Raw genomic sequence first — 18214 nt, 5'->3', positions numbered from 1 at the left:
CAGAAACAGTTTTAGCAGTGTATACTTAAGGAAACACAAGTCCGCCTAGTCTAAGGAATAATGAAAGGTTGTACCACGATGGTCAATTTTTAGTGTAACCTGAGGCCTTTAACAATTATTTCGCCATTTTCTCCGTGAAACTAACTACAGGTTGACTACAGGTTCTCTAATGCTTTTTATGGTCCCTGAAAAATTGCTAATGTGATATATACATGGGCATAGCTTACGTTTATTGTTTTTATTATTTGTTTGTTTGGGAAGATGAAAAGGCCACTACACTGTAGCTGTTTAGCTAAATAATCCCAAGTGATTATTTAGTGAGAGAGACTGCTAGAAAAAGGAATTATTTCATGTGTAAATTTTTTTGTTCAGTTGGGGTTGATTAGAGCTATAGTAACACAAGAGGAAGTAATGTATTAGGATACCACAGTTAATCTTTGACTTTTACTTACGGGGTCTTTGGAGTTTGGAAACAGACTAAACTTAGATTCAAATCCTGGTGCAGTCCCCTTAATAACTTTGTGACCTTAGGTAAGTAATTTTTAACCCTTCTGTAGCTCATTTTCCCTACCCTTAATAAAAAGGAGATACTAGTAATACCTGTTGCAATGGATTGTTTTGAGGATTATATGAGATCATGTGTGTAAATTTCTTGGCAAATACCTGATATATAGTGACTGTTCAATAAATGATAAATATTATTTTTATCTTTCTAAAAGTAGGTATTCCAAAGTAATTTTAACTGTGAATAACACAATTTGATGGTATTGCTACCTAAACAACCCAATACCAAAACAATTACTCTGGCACTAGAAAAACAAACCCTTTTTAATTATAGTTTTGAGCCAGCTTTTAGTTGATTTCTCAGTTCCCATTTATCTCTTCTGACCTTGGAAAGCTTTTTACAAATATATATCTATTTCTTCTATGATGTAGAATGGTATGAGCCTAAAATACAGTGAAACAACATTCAGTATATTCCATAGTCAGATGATTGGCACATAATCAGAGAGTGACTGTTTCTCTAAATCATCCAGTTGTGTATTATATGACAAGTTTTCATTTGTTTTTCTTTCTGATTTAAAAACCTTTTCAGATCTCTAGTGGAAGAGGAAGACCAACACATGAAATTGTCCCTTGGAAGCAGCGAAATGGGCCTCTCCTCCCATTTGCAGTCTTCCAAGGCGGGAACCACACGCATCTTTACCAGCAATACCCACAGTTCTGTGGTGTTACAGGTAATCTCACTGTTGCATTATTCATAGCTTTAAAAACCACCCAGGGTTTTTGTGGTGTGGGATGTCACTAGTGGGAGAGGTTGTGCCTGTGTGTGGACAGGGGGTTTGTGGGAACTCTGTGTACTTTCTGCTCAGTTTTGCTGTGAACCTAAAAACTGCTCTTAAAAATAAAGTTTATTAATAAAAAAAACAAAGAGCAAACAAATAGAGGAGAAACCTTGAGGGGGGAAAAACTGCGTACCTTCCTGATGTTAAAAAAAATTCTGAGTTCATTCTTTGTTTCATTTGTGTAAGGGAGGTCTTGCTCTCATGCCACATTCTTACAGAATGTTGTGTCTGGCAACGTTGACTTTTCATTATGTCTCAGCCAAGGTAAATATCACAAAGTCCCCATATTAAATTTTCTAGTTCCTCCCTCACAACCTATTTTCCCATCACCTTTATCATAGTTCTCAAGATCGTATTTATTTGGTGTCTCAACTCACATTGGCAATTGTAGGTATGGGAGTAGGGGGGAGGGCCGCTGGACGCAAACACACTGATACATGCAAGAAGTAATAACTGACATCAAAGGAGAGGACAGAAAAACAATAGAAAGCCAAAAGAACACCAAAATCCTGCAATGTGGAGCTGTTTAACATAGGGATAAGCAGTCCAAGTACTTCTGACTATTGTGGACACTCCCTGACCTCGGTGGGTGTTGCTGAGTTAGAGAGCAATAGTATAATGCTTGATGTCCATAAATTCCTTTTAGATATAGTCAAATTATATCAGTCTTCTCAGCTTAGTAAGTTAAGGAAAATAAATCCTTCTAAATATATTTTTTAAAGAAATTTCCCCAGATGAATTTGGTACGAACGCATATCCTTGGTTAAGAACCATGATAGTTCAGCAGTATATAGTATATAGTATAGTATATAGCATAATGAGAGAAAGAGGCTTGCACTTGCTGTGTGGCCTAGCTGTGTCATGTAATTTCTCTGGGATTCATTTTCCTTATCTCCAAACTATGACTCTCGAGTGGGAGATTTCTAAATTTTCTTCTAGTTCCCATCTGTGATTCATTGAAATCTCATTTTTCCAATGTTTCAATTCTAATGGGATCTGGGTTTTATGGTTCATCATATCATCAACAGAAATGAGAGGGTCAGGAAGGAGAAGCTTCCCATCTCCTGGTATCTTAGTTTATGTAAATGGTTTAATTGTTGGTTTTACAAGATTACGGGAAGAAGAGAATAAGGGGTCAAACAGTTAGGAAAAGCATGAAAGGAAGAGGTTTTTTGTTATATTAAAGTACTTTCTCTAAAGAAACATAGAAACTCACTTACCCCTCCACTATACTTCTGCCCTATCCATGACCATAGTCATGTGTTAAAGCCAATTTTTGTGGTCCTGCTAATTTTTAAAGTTTACCTTAAACCAACTAATGAAAGCCACTGCAGTGCAGTCAAAGAGATTTAGAACAGTGGTCCTCAAATTTTATTGCATATCAGAATCACAAGGAGAAGGGCTTGTTAAACAGGGAGCAGTGGGCCCCATCTCAGAGTTTCTGATTCAAAAACTCTGTGGGTCGGGCCCAGAAATGTGCATTTCTAACAAGTTCCCAGGTGATGCTGTAGGTCCAGGGAACATACTTTTTGGAACCACTGTTCTAGAGGCAGGGTCCTTTTTCCACCAAGAGAGATGGCCTCTCCCTTTCTGCCTATGTATCATATAGAGATTACAAGTTATTGTTATAATGGGGACACACTGGAAATAGCTTAAATATCCATCAATAGGGAAATGGTTACTTAAATTATGTTGCATCAGAACTGTGTAATACTGTGCAGTCACTAAAAAGAGTGAGCTAGATCTGTGTGTACTGAATGGAAAGGAAATATTAAATGAAAAAATAATAGGACAGCTGTGGCATAGCTACACAATGGAATATTATTCAGCTATATAAGGGAATGAAGTTCTGATACAAGCTACAACATGGATTAACCTGGAAAACATTATGCTAAGTGAAAGAAACTAGTCACGAAGACCAAATTTTACATGATTCCATTCATACGAAATTTGCAGAATAGGGAAATGTACAGAGACAGAGAACATAGACTAGTGATTCCTCAGAATTGGAGAAAATCAGAGGATATAAGGATGAAAGCTAAAGGATGCGGGGTTTCTTTTTGAGGTGATGAAAATATCCTAAAATTGATTGTGGAGATGGTTGTACATATACTGAGTTGTACAGTTTAAATGGGTGGATTGACATGTACTCACTGCTATATTTAAAATGGATAACCAACAGGGACCCACTGTATAGCACAGGGAACTCTGCTCAATATTCTGTAACAGCCTAATTGGAAAAAGAATTTAAAAAAGAATAGATACATGTATATGTATAACTGAATCACTTTGTTGTACACCTGAAACTTACACAACACTGTTAATCAACTATACCCCAATATAAAATAATAAGTTAAAAAAAAATGGGTGTATTGTATGGTATGTTAGTTATATCTTAATAAAGCTGCTTAAAAAAAAGTAACAGGGCAATATATATTGTATAATCCTGTCTATTTGTAGAAATAATATACAATATGTATACATATACATGCATGTAAATGCATAGCAAAAGGTCTGGAAACATTAGGGAGGCTGGTGAATGATGTCTTACACTTTTTGCTCTGGGTAATCCTGCACTGTTTAATTTTTTTTACTATGGAAATATTTTTGTGTCTAACCTGTGTAATTTAAAAAATATAATGGTGACCAAACAGTTGTAGCTGGGTCTTAGAACCCTTAGCTCTGTCACGTTTTAGCTTGGCCTTTGTTGGTCTAGGCTGGTGGTAGGAATGGAGATGTGAAAGTAACCCGAGAGTTCATTCTTTCTTCAACTGATTTTTTATGTTATAATATTTTCTGTGGTGGTGTAGAGGTACCACTCCATATTGCTATTGAAAAACATTGTATGCTCTCTTTAAAAGTCTATTAAAAATTATGTTCTCACTAACTGAGATTTTTTAAGTCCAAGCACCAACAGAGACTGGGTTTTTTTGGTATCTAATCTTAGGTGTATGGTTGTCAAGGGAACAAGCTAGAGAAGTGTTTAATGTGTAAATGTTATCATTGTTTTAAAATTAGCAATCACACAAGCTCCAGCTTCAAAAGGCATTGAAAGTAGCTGTCAGGGGAACAGATCCATGGGGAGAAACTATTTAAAGAAGTCTCACTTTGAAGGATACCCTAGTGCACAACTACAGTGGGAAGGACATGAGTTTAGGCTAAAAGTGGAATCCTAGTTTTACCACTTACCAGCTAGTTATGTGACTTTGGGAAAGTCTTTATCCCCTACGGGCCAGTTTCCTTATCGGTAATGTGCGTAGTGGATGTGAGGATTAAATGTCACAATTTATGGGAAAGTAAGGTGCATAATAAATATCCACTTATTTTCCTTCCATTTGAGCCAAACAGGGAAGGTGTCAGAGGAGACGTTGATCGGAAGTGATGGGTGTGCCAAAGAAGGTGTCCATCTGGTTGGCTTGATCTGCTCCAGCAGACTGTCTCCACTGAATAGGCTTCAGGAAACTAGGCTGTCAAAGAAAGTGCCTGGAAATAATTTTGATACCTGATAGGCTTGAATTCCTAGAATTCTGAACAAATTCCAGGAGAATTCGTGATGGAGTTAGCAGTGCAAAATACTTTTACTCAAGTAAGGAAGATTAACCAGGGTTTGCTTGAGTAGTAATTGGTGAAATCAAGAATTATTTCACTTCCCTCACTCCTTTACTACTGCTACAACTGTGGTTACTTCTCATGGAAAACGTCCATCCTTTGGCTTCACCCTGTTATCCCAGGTTGTTAACATCTTTTAAACCCCATCCTGTGGTGATTCATCAAATCATACCCTTCTTAGCATCTTCATTTTTTTAAAGTAACAACTTTAATTTTCATCTATATTATCACCTTGTATGTATCCATTAGTAGTCATTCCCCATCTACCCCCAACCCCTTTCCTAACCCTAGACGATCATTAGTCTACTATCATCTATCTCTATAGTTTTACCTATTCTATATATTTCATGTAAATGGAATTATACAATATATGGTCTTTTGTGACTGGTTTCTTTTACTTAGGATGGTGTTTTCAAGGTTCCTCCACACTATAGTATGCATCAGTACTTCTTACCTTTTTATGACTAAATAATATTCCGTTGTATGGATATACCACTTTTATAAAAATCCATTCATCCATTCATGGACATTTGGGTTGTTTCCACTTTTTGGCTATTGTGAATAATCATGCTGTGAACATTCGTGTGTGTGTCTGTATGGACATGTTTTCATCTATCTTTTGTATATAACCTAGGAGTGGAATTGCTGGGTGATATATCATTCTGTTTAATCTTTTGAACAACTGCCAGGGTGTTTTCCCAAGTGACTGTATTTTACATTCCCATCCGTAAAGTATGAGGATTCCAATTTTTCTATATTCTTGCCAACATGTGTTATCTATCTTTTTGATTATTGCCATACTAGAAGGTGTGAAGTGGTATCTTACAGTTTTGATTTGTATTTCCCTGAGTGCTAATGATATTGAGCATCTTTTCATTTTTGCTTATGGCCATTTGTATATCATCTTTGGAGAACTGTCTCTTCAGGTCAGTTCTCCATTTTTTTAGTTGAGTTATTTATCTCTTTATTATTCAGTGGTAAGAGTTCTTTATATATTCTAGACACAAATCCCCTAGTAGATACATGATTTGCAAGTATTTTCTCCCAGCACCTTCAGTTTTGTGGTCCCTTATTGGCCTTCCATAACTACTCTGCCAATCTTCAATCCTTTATCCATTCAACCATATGATCTTTGCTACTGCTCTACCTTAGTAGAGTTAATGGGACAGATAGTCAAGGCAAATTTCTGGAAGACTTCGGATTTTTCATTATTCTCTAAAATATGTTATTCTTTTACACTTAAGTGCCTTTGCACTCATCCCTTCTCCCTGGAATGCCCTTCTCCCTGGAATGCCCTTCTCCCTGGAATGCCCTTCTCCCTGGAATGCCCTTCTCCCTGGAATGCCCTTCCTTAAATTTCCTGGTCTGGTAAACCCCTATTTATTCATAATGATCCATCTTAAATGGTAAGCGGTAAAACTGGAATTCCAGTTTCGGCCTAAACTCACATTCTTCCCACTACAGTTATGCAGTGGGTAATTCTGCAGAGTGAGATGTCTGAAAACAGTTTCTCCCATGGATCTGTTCTTCTGACAGCTAATTTCAATGCCTTTTAAAGCTGGAATTTGTGTAACCTAGGCAGAGTTAACAGCTTCTGCTTTACCCCCCTCTTAGCCCATCAATATCACCTATCAGTGAGATCCGCAAGATCTAGAGTCTAATTTGTTGTTTCTGTCTGCGTGTGATCTAGTGCTGGGGCACGTGGTGAATGATTAATAAATGTCAATAGATTATAATTATTGTTATTTATTAATATTATTATTATCATTGAAAGGGATAATACATATAAAGAGCCTAGCCCAGTACCTGGCACAGAGGAAGTACTCAATGCTTTTTGCTGCTCTTATTGATATTGTTTATGGTATAAATGAATTTGGATAGCACTTATAAGTCACTTTCACATATGCTTGCCTCATTAATATGTGAAACAATTTTGTGAGGTAGAAAAGGCAAGAATTATTATCCCCATTTTATAGATTGGGAAACTGAAGCTCAGGGAAGTTAGAAGGTTTGCCCAAATTTACTTGCCCACTAAGGGACAAAAACCAGGACTTGAACACAGGTTTTCTAAATGTAAATTTGTATTTCTTCTAATCTTGCTCTAAAATCTATTCTCTTTTTAATGTCTTTAAATATTAAGTTTTCACTGAATATAAGTATAAAAAGATATATTAAAGGCTAAAAGATAATTTGGCACGAACGATACAGTAAAGATTTTATTCTTAATAGAAATAACAGAATTACACAGAGTGTCTTCATGCCTGCCTGCCCTTCTTCCCTTCCCCTGTCAAAATGGGGGTGAATGGGGGGACCATAGAGAAAAAATGTTAACTGCCATTTGGAAGCATCCCTGTTAGGACAAGGAGGCCATAAGTAGAGTACCATGTTTCAGCCTATCAAGCTTGAAAATGCCTCCTGGCTCCAGATGTCTAGACGCCTAATGGATATTTTCTCATGTTAAGATTGGTGCCTATCAGATTGCTCTTCCATACTGTCCTCCATTTTACCTATTTATTTTCTCTGTCCAACTTTAGTTGTAAAGTCAATGACAGATTTGGTTGTATTGTCTCAAGTTATTATCTATGTAATAGACTGCTAAAGAAATGGCTTTTCTCAAGAGCCTATACAAATTAACTTGCATTGCTTTCCAGTGGGCTAACCTCATGAAATACTTATCCTAAGGTAAACGTTTGGGTTGCTGATCGTGTCATGTTGATGAACTGTACCCTATTTAAAAGTTTTATGATCATAAGATAAACAAGTTTTAAAATATATTATTAACATAAGAAAGGCATAACGATTTTAGAATAAGTTATATTTTATAAAAGAAGAGCTTGAATAATCCAGATTGTTGAAGTTTTATTAAAATGATACTTTTTATTTCTTTATTTCAGTTTCCTGAATGTCACCTAGAATATAGAGGAATGAATATATAATTTTTCTTGGGGATAGTTCTTCAGGGTTACTTGGGGATACTTGGGGATACTTTCTTGGGGATACTTGGGGATACTTTCTTGGGGACACTTCCATTTGAGTGTGTATCTTTAGTATATAAGTTGGAAGAGAGTCTACCACCTTTCCTTTTAGGCCACTTTAGTGTATTATTACCCTGCTCTTTCAAATTAGTTTTTTTGTTGTTTTGATATTTAGCATGTTTTAAGTGATAGAGAGGACCAGTGCATACCAACCAAGAGTTAAATATGCTCAAATACATACTTTCAATTTCTGATTGTTGCTAGTATATAAAACTATTGTTTGTTACTGATTATTCATCTTGTATCTTGCAACCTTGAAAAACTGACTTATTAGTTCTAGAAACTTTTTTGTAGATTCTCTAGGATTTTCTACATAGACAACCATTTTGCCTATAAATAAAGATAGTTTTATTTCTTCCTTTCCAGTCTGATGCCTCTTATTTCTTTTTCTTGCCTTATTGCACTGGGTAGAAACTCCAGAAAAATGTTGAATAGAAGTGATCAGAGTGTACATTCTTGCTTTGTCCTAATACTAGGGGGAATGCATTCATTCTTTCACCATTAAGTGTGATGTTAGGTTAGGTATAGATTTGAGGAAGTTTCTTTCTGTTCCTAGTTTGCTGAGAGTTTTTTTTTTTTTTTCAAATCAGAAATTGATGTTGGATTTTGTCAAATGCTTTTTCGCACCTATTGAGATGATCTTATCATTTTTCTTTTTTAGTCTATTAATAATGTGAATTATATTAATTGATTTTTGAATGCTAAAGCAACCATGCATTATAGGAATAAACCCCACTTGCTCATGATATATTATCCTTTTTATATATTATTAAATTTGATTTGCTAAAACAGTAGGAATTTTTGCATCTATGGTCATGAGGGTCTTTGGTCTTAGTTTTCTTTGATTATCTTTGTCTGGTTTTGGTAGGATAATAATGGCCTTGTAGAATGAATTGGGACATGTTTCCGCCTTTTAAGTTTCTGGATCTGTTTTTGTAGAATTGGTGTTATTTCTTCCTTAAATGTAAGGTAGAATTAACCAGTGAAAATTCAGTTTTATAGTATATATATGGCTACTCAGTTTATCTATTTCTTCTAGAATAATTATTAGCAGCTTGTGTCTTTCAAAGAATTTGTCCATTTCAACTGAGTTGTCAAATTTATGGGCATACAGTTGTTCATATTTTCTTGTTATCCTTTTAATATTTGTAGAGTCTCTACTGATATCACCTCTCTCAATGCTGTTATTGATAATTTGTATTTTCTCCGTTTTTTTCCCCCTAATCAGCCTGGCTGGAGTTTTATCAGATGTATGAATCTTCTCAAAGAACCAGCTTTTTGGTTGCTTTTTAAACATTCCTCTATTTTTCTGTTTTATATTTCATTCATCTCCACTTTGATCTTTATTATTTCCATTCTCCTGCTTAATTTGGAATTAATTTGCTCTGCTCTTTCTAGTTTCTTGAGGAAGCTGAGATCTTTCATCAGACTGATAATAGTCTTTGCTCTGAAATCTATTTTGTCTGATATTATAGTCATGCCAGGTTTCTTAATTCGTGTTAGCTTGGCATATCTTTTGCCATCTTTTTACTTTTTATTTTTAACTAACATACAGTAAAACTGATTTTTTTAAATTGATCTATACGTATGTGAGTTTTCATAGATATACTGTTTCATGTAATCATCACCACAATTAAGATGCAGGACTGTTCTATTATCCTAACATGCTCTCTTGTTACACTTGGTAGTCACACTTATCCCTACCTCTAAGCCCTGGATACTACTGATCTGTTTTCTGTCACTGTGTTTTTGTCTTTTGAGAATATTATATAAATGACATCATACAGTCTGTGAGCTCTTGAGAGTGGCTTCTTTTACTTTGTGTAATATCTTCGAGATCCATTTACTTTGTTGTGTGTATCAATAGTCTATTCCTTTTTATTGTTAAGCAGTATTCCACGGTGTGGAACTTTGTGGGGTCTCTTTTTCCTGACCCTCCATCTCCACCATCTCCCCAGTACTTTCCAGTTCTGTAGGGCTCTCCTTATGGTCCTCTGGCCTGAAAGCTGGGGCTTCATCTGATCAAAAAAGATTCCTCTCAGAATTTTAGGAATTTGCTGTCACCACTGTTAACGACTGTCACTGTTGCCACCAGTGCCTTGGAATTGCCTGGGGATTGGGGCTCAGAGGAAAACAGAGGGAAAAAAAGTAAAATGGATCTTTCTCCATTCCCTGTGAGCTTTCAGAATCCCTTTTCTTGCTCTTCCAGCCAGAAGTAGAGCTTTCTTAGTCTGCTCTCAGATGACTGCCTCCAGGTTATATGATGCCTTAAGTCCAGGCTCGGGTACACTGGGGGGAAAAGTAGGGAGTAGGGTGGGGACTCACCATGAGTTTGGTGGTACTTTCCATTCTGATTTCTTCCCCAGTTCTTCTGTTTTCATTAACGTATTTTCTATTTATTTTTAAGCTTTGTGAGGTGGAACCTCACACTTATTCTAGAGCAAACTTTTTCCCAGTACTGAGACAAATCCTTTTGAGTTCTTTACCCAAAACCCTAGCATTATGAGATTACCAGTCTTGTGGTTTGAATAGGATCTGTTTCCAGCATTTGGTGAACCTTGAAGAGTGTTCTCTGTGCTCCTTTTAGGTGGTTCTTTGCCCCAGACAAATGCACTCATCAGTACTCATCTATATACTTGAGGGGGGATTGTTTTTAGATCTCCATAGCCCTCTCTCTGTGCAGAGCTCCCCTCTTGTATTCTGCCCTACAAACCTAGCTGCCCTAAGACACTCAACCCTGGGAAAATGCTGGGCTTCGCCTGGGTTCCCACTCCCTGTACCTCTGGAAACTCCAGGCCATAAACAATCATGGGGCTCCGCTAAGTTGTTTCTCTCTTTCACAGATCCTCTCCTTCATCCAGCCTGAAACTATTATTTTTTATATATTTTGCCTGATTTTGAGTTGTTTCAAGAAGTAAGGTAAAAAATAAAAATAAAAAAAAATTAAAAAATAAAAAAGAAGTAAGGTAAATCCACTCCCTGTTACTTCATCTTTGCTGGAAACAGAAATCTATGGGCTATACATTGACCCTTGTACAATGCGGGGGTTAGGAGTGCCAGCCCTCCATGCAGTCGGCCCTACGTATCCGCAGTTCTGCATCTGCAGACTCAGCCAATCGCAGATCATGTAGTACTGTAGTATCAATATTTACTATTGAAAGAAATTCACATGTAAGTGGATCTGTGCAGTTCAAACCCATGTTGTTCAAGGGTCAGCTGTAATTAAATGCTAAATTTAATTACAGACTCCAGATGCCTAAGTCTTTTAGAGATTTGGTTAGAGATAGCTTTACATAGGAGGTCAAATTTGAACTCGGCTTTGAAGGATATTCTATGTGAAAAATAGAATAAAATAGCATAATTTAGCACAATAAATTGGCATAAATAAAGGTACTGGAAAAGGAGTAAGCCTGGGTTTTTACCAATGAGGTAGTCTGGAGAACAACCTGATAAGATGGGTCAGCATACTTAGGGAAATAATGAAAAATAAGGTTGAACAGTTGAGTTGGGGCCAGATTAGAGAAGTCTTTAAAGCCTTATATAATGATATAATGCAGTGATAGAAAGCCATTAGCAGTTTTTAAACTCCAAGCAGTGTTATATAATGAGAATAGAGTTTAATTAATATCTGTTCCTTTTCTGTCCTCTGAGTGAAATGAACAGTGTCTCATAAAAACATGACTGTGGTATTGCTTTGATCAAATACATTACATTTACTTAAAGATTGGAGTAAACCTATTCTTCTACCTTCTCTTCTTTTAGTTCCTTAATCTTTGTTCATAAAACAATTTTAACGTTAATAATTTTTATTGCTCTTCTTAGGATGCATTTCCTTTTTATTCCACTTCCTTTTCGAAATTACACTGATCAAAACTAGATATAATCTGCTAGTAAGTTATTGCCAATGCAGAATTTAGTGGAAAGATTTGCTTATCAGATTACTTTTTAATACCTGAGAGTGTCAGTGTACCTTTTTTTCCACAGTAGCATTATATTTATTTTGAAAGCTGTTGACATCCAACCAACTTTTGGTATACATCATTTGTAGCTCATCAGGTTTCTATATTATAGTTGTGTCATGTCAGTGCATACCCTCCTCTGTTTTATCGTGACCATTTAAAAATTTATCAAACTCATTTAAAATGTTTCAGTCCTTCAGAGTATGACATATGTACCTCCCTCTATTTAATAGTATTTGAAGTTTTGATATATTAGGTAAATTTACTACAGAGAAGAGAAGAACCTTTTTTTTAAGAACCTTTTTCTTAATGCTTATTTTTTCCCTAAAAGGATGTGAAGAAGAAATAAAAAAGAAGATATGGGGATGTTAATAGAAGAGGGAAAGGGAAATAATAGAGTAAAGAAATTGAGAACAGACAACAATCCCCTCATAAATAGAACCCAAGGCTCAGAAAAAATAGAAAAATAGAGAACTAAGATAAGGATTGAGCTAGAAAGAAGTTGAGTTTAAAGCAGTAGAAACAGTTTAAAGACACTCCAAAAAGACTAATGGGAAACTTTGAGCAATTTTGCATAAAACACAGCTGTATCTGTATATCGTGGATTAGCATGCAGAAATAGACAAAAATGTTTACAGAATTCTGGCAAGAGGAATCAGTACAAATTTGGTGGAAGAAAATGATTTTATAATAAAAGGATACATTTTAAGTGTGCAAGGTATCTTCAAGAATCTTCCTAGAGTTAAATAGGGGGAAAGATTATAACAGTGAAAGCAAAAGGTAGATGTACAGAGGGCAGATGAGAATTGTGGAAGAGAATGACCCCCCTTTTTCTTATTTTTATTTTTTAATTTTTTATTACTTTTATATTTTCTTGGATGCGCTGCGCAGCATGTGGGATCTTAGTTCCCCGACCAGGAATCAAACCCGCGCCCCTTGCATTGGAGGTGCAGTCTTAACCACCAGTGAAGTTCCCCCCGCCCCACTTCTTTTCATGTGTACATTCTTCACAAGATTAGAGTATAAAAGTTGTTTAGAAAAACGACTGTGTACTTCTGTACGACAAAGTATGTTGTAAAGGAACTTTAGTTTTTTTCTCTTTAGACACAGCTGGGATAGTACAGATAACAACATGCAAACAAGATATTTAGGTCTGTATGAAAACAGTCTGAATTGACAGATCTTATTTGGTTAAGGACAGCAATAATCAGGGATAAAATTAGCAAATTTGGAATTGGATAGTGGGATTATTTGTGCATTTGAAAATAAAGGTTATGAAATGTATAGAAAGGGAAACTACTTTACATGCGGTGAAAACAAATGCAAAACCTCTCAAAAGCAGACAATTTGCCAAAGGTAGATAAATTAAGCTTAGGATAGAAAATACTCAGAATGTGATAAAAGTGGTCTAGGAGCCTCAGCTTCCTTTCTGTGGGGACGCCAGATTATACTGAGAATTGTTAGAGGATTTTTTTTTTTAATAGTGCAAACGGAAGCAAAATGATCAAATCTGCGAAGAGGGTAAAAGCTCCTGGTGTCTTAGCTGAACTGTCGAGATTTTAAAGATTGAATACAAACCTCAACAAGCAGTTTTAATGGAATATGGACCAAATGAGAAATGACACAGGTAACGATGCAGGAAACATTAGCCATGCCTTTTTTCAAAGGGGAAAAGAAGGAATAATAAATAGTAGGAAAGAAGCCTACTGACATTACTCAATTCTCAGTATAAAATATTTGTAGGAATATTTTAAAGGCAGGAGGGCCAGCAAATGAGCCGAGAAGGTTTTTGGGGTTTTTTTTAGTGGAAGAAAATAACTGATTAGATACAATCATTGCTTTTGACTGAAGAAGCCATGATTGCCTTTCAAAGATATTATCTACATATACCTTAGAGAGGAAGATTCAAAAGTTATTTGCTGAATAAAAATAAAGTAAGGCGGCATACTGTACCTAGTTTCATCTGATGGGTATCTTGACATCTCTCTTTTTTGCCAGTACCCAAGGTATGATAAATTTCCCAAGATAAACTGTATGCTTTAACTTGCCAGTAGCTATTAAAACTTTAAAAGTATATATTGTTTAAACCAACAATTCCACTTCTAGGAATATCTCCCACAGATCTACTCACACAAGTAAGTATATGTACAAGGAAGATCATTGCAGCATTGCTTGTAATAGCAAAAGTTGAGAGACCAAAAGTGAGGAATGGATGAATAATTATGGTAGGCCCCATACCCCATGAAATTCTGTGCATCCACTAAAAAGAATGAAGTGGATTTGTGTGTACTGAGACAGAGGGCTGTCCGTGTTACGCGCTCAGGTGAATTTTAAAAATGCGGAACAGGGGACTTCCCTGGCGGTCCAGTGGTTGAGATTCCGTGCTTCCACTGCAGGGGCGCAGGTTCTATCCCTGGTTGGGGAACTAGGATCCCACGTGCTGTGCGGCCCGGAGGGCCCCCCCCTCCCCAAAAAAGATGCATAACAGTAAGTGTAGTATCCTACTTTAAAAACTCCTATACGCATATGTGTAGAAAGTGGCCTGGAAGTATATATACTAAACTGTTAACAGTAGTTACTCTTAGTAAGTAGAAGAGGTGGACTTTAGTTTTCAATTTTTATCCTTCTGTACTTTTACAACAAACATATATCTACATTTTTTAAACCTGAAATTTATCTGAAGGAGAAAAAAGCCAAGCCCTTGGGAGCCAACCTTTTCCCCCCAAACCCTGGTTCAATTCCTCTTCTCTCATCTTAGCCTGTACAGTTTACCACAAATAAGCACTCTAGGCACAATTTATTTTATTATTGAGAGTAGGTTCACAAATAAAGTTCCTGGTTTCTAGTTAGCTTGTTACAGAATTCAAGTTCTACATGTTGTTGTTGTTTTTAATACCAAGTGGTGGCTTCTGGGTAAAGTCTGTTTGGTCAAGCATTAACTGAACATTTGTTAAGTGCCAACTATGTGCCAAGCACTGGGGAATTCAAGCATCCTAGTCCCTCAGCTCTTCTCCCTGATGGCTCCCTCCTCCCCAGTGGCTTGGCCATCCCATCCCCCGCCCCAGTGGTCGCATTCAGGACTTCCCAGTTCTCGTATGCTCACCTACGTTTGAAAGGCAATCCCCTTAAACTTACTGCAATTTAGGCTCCATATGTGAATTTTCAAAAAGCCACTTCCTACCTTCTCCATGAAAATAGTTCCCTAAAATGGACGTCTCTTTTTACCTCTACTTTTCTAAATAACAGGAACAGGAGATGATTTAGCAATGGAAAAAGGAAAATATTGAGGGGGCGCGGGGGTGGGGAAATGTTTGTGTTTACAAAGGAAAAGGGGCATTTGTGAAAGAGTTGATATTTGTGAACGAAAACATATGTCAATCACTGTTGGAGAGAGGAAAATGTGATACATAATCCTGTTCTAAAGTATATGTATAATGTATAAATATTTTTGGAATAAAAATATTTATATCTCTCTCCAGAGAGAAAGTGGCTGGATCACATTATCTCTTTGAAGTTCTAGTTCTGTAGATTCAAGCATTTTCTTTAAAAAGCAATTTAAAAATTATGACGAGAAGATGTTTAGACTAAGATTTATATTATACATATGTGCAGGATCACTATTTCTGAAACTGCATTCTTCAGTATGTCGTGCCTTTTGCTTCTTAAATCCATGAAACACGACTTTAAATAAAAGTTTTATTTGGGGTCATTAAAATAAGAAGGGGATAGAATAATCCTTGCTATTAGTTCTTGTTGTATTACATTATTATATTACATTATATTATTAGAAAGTAATTTGTAGGACTTCCCTGGTGGTGCAGTGGTTAAGAATCCTCCTGCTAATGCAGGGGACACGGGTTCAAGCCCTGGTCCGGGGAGATCCCACGTGCTGCAGAGCAACTAAGCCCGTGTACCACAACTACTGAGCCCGCATGCCACAACTACTGAAGGCCGTGCGCCTAGAACCGGTGCTCTGCAACAGAGAGAAGCCACTGCAATGAGAAGCCCGCGCACCGCATGGAGGAGTAGCCCCCGCTCGCCGCAGCTAGAGAAAGCCCGTGCGCAGCAACGAAGACCCAATGCAGCCATAAATAAATAAACAAACAAATAAATAAATTAAACTAATAAGAACCTGCTGTATATATTAAAATAAATAAATAAATAAATAAAAGTAATTTGTATGAGTATCTTCATGATTTTTTATAACAGTACATTTCCATTTTTGAAACTACAGACTCCATCTTGCAAAAATCTTTTTTTATTCTCCATTTTGTTATTGTGATAAAATATGCATGTCATAAAATTTACCATCTTAACCATTTTTATTTTATTTATTTATTTATTTATTTCTGGCTGTGTTGGGTCTTCGTTTCTGTGCGAGGGCTTTCTCTAGTTGCGGCAAGTGGGGGCCACTCTTCATCGCGGTGTGCGGGCCTCTCATTATCGCGGCCTCTCTTGTTGCGGAGCACAGGCTCCAGATGCTCAGGCTCAGCAATTGTGGCTCACGGGCCTAGCTGCTCCGTGGCATGTGGGATCTTCCCAGACCAGGGCTCGAACCCATGTCCCCTGCATTGGCAGGCAGATTCTCAACCACTGCGCCACCAGGGAAGCCCCATCTTAACCATTTTTAAGTGTACCGTTCAGCAGTATTAAATACATTCATAATGTGCATCCATCACCACCATCCATCTCCAGAACTCTTTCCTTCTTCACAAACTGGAACTAATTCTGCACATGGGAAAATAAAGTGTACATGGTAATTTTTTTTCCAAAATACTGTGAAAGCCAATGGTTATATAAATAAGTGAATGTATATACTCTTTCCTTATTTGTTCTTAATCCAAATTAATCTTATCTTTTTTCTACAGTGAGTTAAATATATATTGCCACATATCAAGTAAGCTGTTCAGTTTTTTTCTTCTTCTGAGTCATTATTCTACTGGCTTTATGTTCCAAATATATTCCCCACACGTTAATACGTCAAGAGAATTCTAGCACACAGAGATCTGTATTCCCATTTTACCTTGCCGAGCGGCTCATCTCATGTTCTTGTTGTAGGGGTTTGACCAGCTCCGACTTGAAGGGTTGCTCTGTGATGTGACCCTGATGCCAGGGGACACAGATGACGCCTTCCCTGTGCACAGAGTCATGATGGCCTCTGCTAGTGATTACTTCAAGGCTATGTTCACAGGTAGCTTGCCTTTCTAAACTCTGCTTCCACGTTAAAACAGTATGAAAAATATGTGTTTAAATCCTTGTATTGGTAAAGGAAGATTCAGTACTTTTGGTCAGTGTCTTTACAAGAAGAAAGAGTTTCAAAAGGAATAGACACCCAGTATGTACAGTTGTGGGTGGCCCTTTTTTAACCTGGAAAACGGATGTACCTTTCTTATTCTTCTGTCCACCTTTATCTCATAGCTTTGCTTTCCCAGACACATATCTGAATGGGCCATCAGAGACTAATACAGTCCCCACTAATACAATCTCTAATCCATCAAAAGATCTGAAGTGACAGGAGAACGTTTTGGAAGCACTTGCATCGTATATACCACCTCCATTAGTATAGAGATATTCCTTTTTAAAATACTCTCTTTTAACTGTAAAATATGCAGAAACCTGACTCTGATACAAATGCTACACAGAATAAAATTTCCCTGATTTTATCATATCTAGTTAGCAGCAGAAGTGAGTTTGACCTTAATTAAATTATCCATGGTCATTTAATGGAGTGTCTTTTTATTTAAGGTGGAATGAAAGAACAAGATTTAATGTGCATTAAGCTTCATGGCGTGAGCAAAGTCGGTTTAAGGAAAATTATTGATTTCATTTACACTGCAAAGCTTTCTCTTAATATGGACAACCTTCAAGACACACTGGAAGCTGCCAGTTTTCTACAGATTCTGCCGGTTTTGGACTTCTGCAAAGTATTTCTCATATCTGGGGTAAGACATTTTCAAATCAAATCTTTTCCTGCAGTGGACTCCGTCGTAGCCTGTTTAGAGTAGACTCATGAATCTGTTGTATAGATGTGAAACTCTGGCCATTAGAGAGAGGTGTCATGTCGTATATGGTCTAGAAGCAGGTCGATGGGAAAATAGTACAGGTGCATTTTTACAAAATAGAATCATTTAAGAAAAGCCTTCTGTGTAATCAAATGACATTAGACAGTAATAGTGTTTGATAACGATATATTCCTTAACCTGTTTGATAACGTTACATATTATAATTTGGTTTTATTCACCTTAATGATTTTATACAAACAGGT

General features: G+C 36.7%; 1 protein-coding gene across 10 annotated transcripts in view; it reads left to right on the top strand.

The window, feature by feature from the left end:
* KLHL13 (kelch like family member 13) overlaps positions 1-18214 on the top strand; it is a 185314-nt gene that overhangs the window by 145666 nt on the left and 21434 nt on the right. For 9 of the 10 annotated variants that reach the window (XM_007178368.3, XM_057538977.1, XM_028165493.2 and 6 more), the window contains 3 exons: positions 1097-1238; positions 17008-17140; positions 17695-17891. In XM_007178368.3, the coding sequence (XP_007178430.1) occupies positions 1097-1238; positions 17008-17140; positions 17695-17891 (472 nt within the window). The remainder of the gene's footprint in view (positions 1-1096; positions 1239-17007; positions 17141-17694; positions 17892-18214) is intronic. The other variant, XM_057538982.1, reaches the window with a different exon arrangement.

This window comes from Balaenoptera acutorostrata, chromosome X, assembly GCF_949987535.1.
Source record: "Balaenoptera acutorostrata chromosome X, mBalAcu1.1, whole genome shotgun sequence".
In the NCBI taxonomy this organism is placed as follows: Eukaryota; Metazoa; Chordata; class Mammalia; order Artiodactyla; family Balaenopteridae; genus Balaenoptera; species Balaenoptera acutorostrata.
The sequence above is the reverse complement of the archived record's forward strand: the minus strand, read 5'-3'. Positions and strand labels throughout refer to the sequence as shown.